At 34.1% G+C, this 7609-nt stretch overlaps 1 protein-coding gene across 50 annotated transcripts in view; it reads right to left on the reverse strand.

The window, feature by feature from the left end:
* The window catches only part of LOC126976609 (MAPK-interacting and spindle-stabilizing protein-like), a 62292-nt gene extending 61820 nt beyond the window's left edge, over positions 1-472 (reverse strand). For 18 of the 50 annotated variants that reach the window (XM_050825069.1, XM_050825072.1, XM_050825071.1 and 15 more), the window contains exon 1: positions 305-469. In XM_050825069.1, coding sequence (XP_050681026.1) covers positions 305-387 — 83 coding nt within the window. In that variant the 5' untranslated portion in view covers positions 388-469. Of the gene's footprint in view, positions 1-304 lie in introns of all 50 variants that reach the window. The other 32 variants (XM_050825068.1, XM_050825062.1, XM_050825063.1 and 29 more) reach the window with 6 other exon arrangements.
* Between the last annotated feature and the right edge of the window lie 7137 nt (positions 473-7609).

The following is a 7609-nucleotide window of genomic DNA, read 5'->3' on the forward strand; positions in this document are numbered from 1 at the left end:
AACCAATTTGCCTTTATTTTCAGATCACCGCGTAAGAAACAGGCTGGTCATTAAGACGAATGTCTTATTACTTATCTCCTCTGCAGTCATCCAACATATTATTATCATTATTATGCAGTAAGAATAGTGTAGGTGATAGCATACTGCCTTGGGGCACTCCAGTGTGCGCGGTTACAGAATCAATATATTCGAGAAGAACTGTGGGCTACGCATAAGTCACAGACACATAGCCACATCTTTATCTTCATTTTTAGTATTTTAATTCTGAAAGGTAGGTCAGGTAATTAAAGGTGTTTGTACTTACTTTAAGTTGGAATATAAATTAACATGATTTGCAGCAGGGAAACCCTCAGCCAAACTAAGAACCGCTAATATTAGGACTAACATTTCTAGTGGTCGATTGAAAACTTATAAAATTTCCTTATATATCAGTTCGATATGGTTTGAACTAATGTGTTTTACACCGGAAAATTTTACATGAACATTTCTCAGCTATTTTCCGGTTATTATAGATTTATTTACGCCCATAATAATCACGCTTCAATCACAATTAGATAGGGTTAGGTTATAAATTTTCTATTGAAATTAAACAATTATCCATACATTGTAATAAAGTAAAATGTCAGTTCACTTCAATTTATCGAAAGACATCCACTGCTGGACAAAAGCTGGTCGTACGCTGCCCTCATCCAAACTGTTGCAGCGATTTTGACCAGATCATAGGTCCATCCTGTGGGATAGCTACCTACCTACCTACCGTTCATGGACTTTACTATACTAAAAGCCATCATCTGTCCGTTGAGCTATGTGACCTGCCCACTGCTTCTTCAGTTTCGGAATTTAGGTCTTCTACGGATTCGATCTCGCAGGGAAACTCCGAGCATAGCCCTCTTTAATGCCCTCGCAGCAAACATTTCTTTTCTCATCAGGTCCATAGTTAGCGACCACGTCTGCGTTCCGTAAGAACTCTGGTCAAAAACCTTAGCGTTGAGATGCTGTGGTATTTGATGCGAGAAGATGTTACGGAGCTGCCCGAACGCTACCCATCTAAGTTGAATGTCTATAGTAACACTAAAATCTTATGCACACTGTAACTATGAAACCAATCTATTTTTTAATTATTTGTTTGAAAAATAAAACGAATTGACCATCTATCTACCGTTTGTCTACAGCTATCATTTCGTAGTAAGAATGTCATTTTTAAGAATAAGTACAGTAGCATATCTCATGCTGCATGATCATCTAGGGTCCAGTTATTGCCACTCATGAAATACTTCAATAAGTTACAGTACTGTCTTACATGCCTGATACAGTATTTGTTTGACATTTTAGATACCTTGCGATATTTTATCAAAATCAGCTACTTTTTTTTCTATCTCCTGCTTGCTCTCCTGTTGACGAGTAATGATGTTATAATGTAGCTTGGGCTTTCAACATACGTACTGAATAAAAGCTCGCCAATGATACTTGCATTATTATCAATAAAAATATATAAATAAATTGATATCAATTGAGTGTTTGTATCACAACAAACTACTATGAAGAACTGAATAATTTCACGGCTTTGAATGCACCAAACTTATTATGGTCACAATCAACCGCAATATCGCATTCAAAAAATAAACTGCTACTAAAATCGTTGTCGATGGTTGATGACTCGTTCATACGTCAACTCGTGAACGGTTCCTTCTTGTAGTTCCAAGTCGACTTGCAGGGCAATTCTGATAAATAAATGCACTGCTATGTTGATATTATGGCATGAAAATACTAGGTAGAAGTCCGTGATTCTAAAATCATGCATGCATCATGCATTGCTAGCCTCGTAATTAAAATAATAATAACTGCACGAATACGTACAATTCAAATGTCAAAATAATTTTATAGAATGCGATTATTTTGCAGTAAATGTGCAGTTGTAGCGCAGGTTTATTAGTTAAAATAGCTATCCCTACACCGCAACGTTACTGCACAATAATTGCAATAGCAGGCCTATTGTAATACGGATATGTCAAAATTTGAGCTTTTTGAAAGGAGTCGCATTGCAGTGTAGTTTGTGGAACCTGTTACAGTTATTAATTCATTGCATTTGTTTGATGCGATTACTAATTTTGACAGTAATCACGACCATCATATTCACAACGCATTCGAACAAAAATTATGAACTGAAACTAAGGACTCCAATATACGATAATTAATATTTATATATTATGTAGTTTGTTCTGTATGACTTTTTATGAATTATTTGATATTTAATACGATTTCAACTTTGAACATAATTCATGTATTGGATTTAGCACCTTACAAATTAATTTGTAATGTTCATTACAGCCATTGCAAATTACTCTAATTGATTTAAAGGAGTGACCGTTGAGTTTCTTGTATGTTCTTATAATGACCTCTACTTTTTCCGAGCATATGGTAGATTCAGTAATTAAAAAGAAATATCTATAGTGGCGAAATGTATACACGTATAAAATTGAAGAAATATATCATACAGGTGCCTAAAATTTCGAGACTTTATTTACCCTTCATAATTAATTTAATCTTTTGGGTTTCATAGGAGCTAATTTGACTTTGTTTTCAATATGATAGCGGTATTGGCAAACGCTCGAAATTTCGAGAACTTTAGAAGGTTATCTCGAAAACTTGGGACATCTTAGAAATAAACTGTACAAGGTGAATTTTATCCTGTATTGCGGTCGTCTCAAAAAACGACTCGAACTGAGTTTCTTCTAAAAAGCTATGAGCTAATTTTCAAATTGCCTATTTAAAGTCAGCGGATCTTCATATCAGCTTCCTATCTTATTTTACACTCTCAGGGGTTTTGGTGATTTTTCAATAAGAAAAATACTAAACACCTCACCAAAAGTAAAATGCCAGCTGTTGCCCTTAAATCTGCGTTTTTTTAACTAACTTGCAGCGAGTTTATCTCTTTGAGGGTTGAATTGCCAAAACTGTTAAACTTAGACGTAGATGGCGCAATAGGGAGAACCGTTAGCTCACACCTTGTTGCCCCTGGTTCATCTTCGCCCGCGACGTGTACCAATGTGATATCGGTTTCTGAAGTTTACGTTATAACTTGATTCGATGCTTCGTAAGATAGCCAACGCTCTGTGCGTGTGGTGTCGCACGATTTTTAGTACCAGCCCATCTATTCCTGTGGGTGTGTTAAGAGGCGACTAAGGGATATAAGGAACTGGGGATGGATCTTTCAAAGAGAGCGTCACTATCAACTGTGATCGCCAACCCGCCTGCCAAACGTGGTTTTTACAGCACCACCCTTGGGGGAGGAGTTTGTACACCAGTGGAGAATATCTTCCAGCTGATATAATGATGAACGCTCTTTGCTATCAATTTGATTAAGCTTTTATCAAACTATTATATATAGAGACTCACTTTTACACAAATTATCTTGCCCCAAACTTGGTATAGCCTGTACTATGGGTACAAGACAACGATATTTATTATTATTATTATTTATTATAAGTCATAATGTAAAATAATTAAAAAAAACACTTCGTGCAATAAGTAGGCACTTTAAACTGATTTAGCTAAGACTAACTTCACTATCTATGATTACCTAAATACAGAAATTTATCGTATATCAATGGACAAACCAACTAACTAGTAATACTAACTATTGAAAACAGGGATAAAATAAATATTAAATAAAAATATATATTTTACATTGACTGACAAACATTGTATGATCTTTCAGTAGTGGGTGCTTGATTACAAAAGGGACCCATTGTTCAAAGTTCATGAGTTTATTCCATTCTAGTGAATAAATCAGACGTGCATGTATTTTTATTTATATTATAGTTATGCGAAGAATTTGTGTAATTGACTGATTATTTGATTAGGCTATCTATAAATGGATAACGTAGTTGATGACGTCTAATGGCCATTATCAGTAGAATTGCATCTAAGTCTTCAAAACCGTATTGTTTTTCTTATTATTATTATGGAAGAGGAGGACACACGACCACCAGGGTCACCAGATGTTAAGTGATCAACCGCTGCCCACAGTTTCTTACAACACCAGAGGAATTACAGGAGTGTTGCCGGCCTTCTAGAAATACCCCCTTATTCATAATGGTCCCCTAACTTAAAACAGCCGCTAAGAAGTGTTTTTTCTCATTCTGACTTAGGTCAATAGAAGAAGACAGGGTGAGAATTAGCAATGCTTTAAGTTAGCGGACTATTATGAATAAGGGGGATAGAATATATGAGCGTATTAATAAATACGCTTAGAATATATTAGCGTAAAGATGACCGATGACGTACAGCCCGATTGATTTGTGCGTTTGTGCTAGTGGTTTAATATTGCTGATGCCAAGTGTTGACTATTTACGACTTGTCGATAAGAATCAGTGCAGTAACAATAGATTCGCTTTTCTTTTCTATCTTGCTGTATCTCCGTTACAGATCTTAATCTTTTTCGCACGTGTTGTTTATCTATCTATCGTCAAAGTCAAATAAATCAACTTTATTCAATTAGGATTAAGCATTTGAATCGCCATTATAAATATTTATTTTATATTACTGAATCTATCATATGTTCGGAAAAAGAAGAGTTCATGAGAAGTCAAAATGTTGATTGTGATCACTTTCATTAGTACCTAATCCATTCTAAGCCGAATCCATATAAATAACATCCAATAAGTAAAATTATTTTTTTATGACAGTAAGGGACGAGACGAGCAGGACGATCAGCTGATGGTAGTTGATACCCCCTGCCCATAACCCAAAAATTCTGAGCGGCACTACAATTGCGCTGGTCTCCTTGAGACATAAGATGTTAAGTCTCATTTGCCCAGAAATTTCACTAGCTACGGCGCCCTTCAGAACGAAACACAATAAAGCTTAAACATTACTGCTTCACGGCAGAAATAGGCGCCGTTGTGGCACCCATAATAATAATCTAGCCGGCATCCTGTGCAAAGGAGCCTCCCACTGGTATTAATATTAACGATAACAGGTCTACTTGGCACCACAAATAGCATCCGTTCACGAGTTAATGCATTGACAAGCCATCGTTCCCTTAGCACATTTATACGTTTGTATTTTGTTAAGGCATGAAGTATGGCTTTTGGTGAAATTAAAAAAAATATATATATATATATATATATATATATATTTTTTTTAATTTCACCAAAAGCCATATATATATATATTGTTATTTTTCCTAAAATACTAAAATAAGTTGCCGTAGCCGCTGTCCCCGTGTATGAAAACATGAATGTGGATTTATCACACGAGGCGAAGCTGAGTGAGATAATAGTATCACATTAGTGTTTTAATACCTAATTATCAACAGTTGCATACAAGACTTCATCTACAGCCAGAATATGAATCCTCTAAAAGATTCTGGAACAGTTAACTAACATTAAAACACCAGTCCTAGTAGTAACCTAATATCATTCATTACTGATTATATACAAATAAACTATGTATTAATGTATAAATTATTTATTTTAGTAGTAATTTACATTTTGTATGTTTTGTGCAATACTTAAAATTCACTCGAATATTCAGCGTTTAAAATGAATCGCTCATTTTTTGTAAGCAAAACAATAAAAATATCGAAGAAAAATGGCGGGGATTCGAATAACCTACTTTTTTTTACGCGACGTTCTGGTATTGTGGAACGCGCGTAAACGAAAATGTTATTTTTTTGAAATTCATACAGATACCACGCATCGAGCAATAAGAATGTGGCTGTCTGTTGAAACTCATTGCCCATGAAGGGATCTAAAAAAAATAGGAGTGTTGTTATGAAATTCAGTACAACATTACATCACTCGTTTGGATGTTGTAATGGTTATTAGAACATTGGGTGTTTTAATGTTGGCAATAAGCTAACTGTTTCAGAATCTTTAATAGAGGATTTAAAGCATAGGTGTAGATAAAATAATAGAAAACAGTATGTAGGTACTAAAAAGACTACACGACAAAAGTAAAAACTTTATCAAGGTGTCTATAATACGAAATACAACAATTTTTGTTCTTTCTATATTCATATAATAACAACATTTATAATATCTTATATATAAAATTCACGTGTCGCAATGTTAGTTACCTTACTCCTCCGAAACGGCATTACTGATTTTTACCAAATTTTATATGCATATTCAGTAGGTCTGAGATTCGGCTACTATCTATTTTTCACACCCCTAACTAGTGCTAAGGGTTGTTTACCATTAACATTTTTTTTTATTTTTGACAAAATTTCTTATTTAATTTTATTATGATTCAACATTTAAAAACAGATACAACTTCAAATTTTCACCCGTCTACCGACCCGAATTCCTGTGTAAAATTAATAATACAATTAAAACAACCAAAATACAGTTGTTTATGTTATACGTATATGTAGGTATAACCGAGGAAAGTTCGTCAATTTCCCACGCGATGTCGCTTTCGCCTTGAAATTGACTGACAACTCTATACCTATATTATATAATGTACTCTGTGTTATCAGTGCTGTTATCGTCGCTGTTAAGTGTTAAAAGTCAAAACACAGTTTAGGCGCTAAGGACCATGCCAGAATCTGCACCACCAATTTGATATCATTAACACAAAATGTAAATATTCAAAAATTGGGTAATGAATTTAATATGACCACTTAAAATGGAATAAATAATACAAAACTTGCGGATAATTAAATGTAAAAAAAAGTAACTCAACCCTTCTCGTCGACTTCCTATTTCTCAGGCGGCCATTTGCAATACTTATATACGCATAAACGATCAACAAAATGACTTAAATTACTTGGTAGTAAAAAAAAACCTGTTGAATAGTAAATCACATGTAATTATTTTAATAATATTTATTAAGTATGTATATTGTATGGCAAATATATCTATACGACTTGAAACGATAATAGTAACGACAGCCTAGGAGGTGTCGTTGAGATTGTAGGATTATATGGATGTATTAGGATTATTTTATTTTATTTCTATTATTATTTTATTTGATTAGTTTCATCATGCTCGCTTAAATGTCACTGCTTGTGGCGGCGACATGGGACGGGTCGTCCCCTTCCCTAAAATATGGTTGAGGGAGGCGATGGCTGGCTCATGCGTCGTAGCTACATTTACGAAGTAGCGGTAGATTCAATAAGAAAAATATATATTTTTTTTTGACATTCATAAGTGTCATTTTCGTGACCTACTTGAATAAACTAAGAATAACTAAGAATCAACAAAGTAAACACTAAATTGAATACCTACCTTTTTAAAATGTGTGCTAAAACACTTGCTATGTGATTTAAAAACGTATGTCCGGAAAAAAATAGAGAATAAATTTAATTTAATTATAAATAATAATAATACAAAACTATACATTTAATACATTTTAAAAGAAAACTTTTTGAGTGCTTTACAAACAATATCGAATCCAAAAAAGTACTTTATAGAATCTTTGTCTGTTCGTTAGTTTGAAATTATCGACTGAATTTTTTCTACTGAACATTTCATTCAAATTTTGCTTGAATATTAACAAGAGGACTAGGGGGCCGGGGCCTTACAGTGTCTGTCATTTGTCATTCTGGAGGGGGTTTTGGCATAATCAAAGAGGATGTAAATACTACGTAATAAGAGGTGGG

The sequence above is a fragment of the Leptidea sinapis genome, chromosome 41 (assembly GCF_905404315.1).
Source record: "Leptidea sinapis chromosome 41, ilLepSina1.1, whole genome shotgun sequence".
In the NCBI taxonomy this organism is placed as follows: domain Eukaryota; kingdom Metazoa; phylum Arthropoda; class Insecta; order Lepidoptera; family Pieridae; genus Leptidea; species Leptidea sinapis.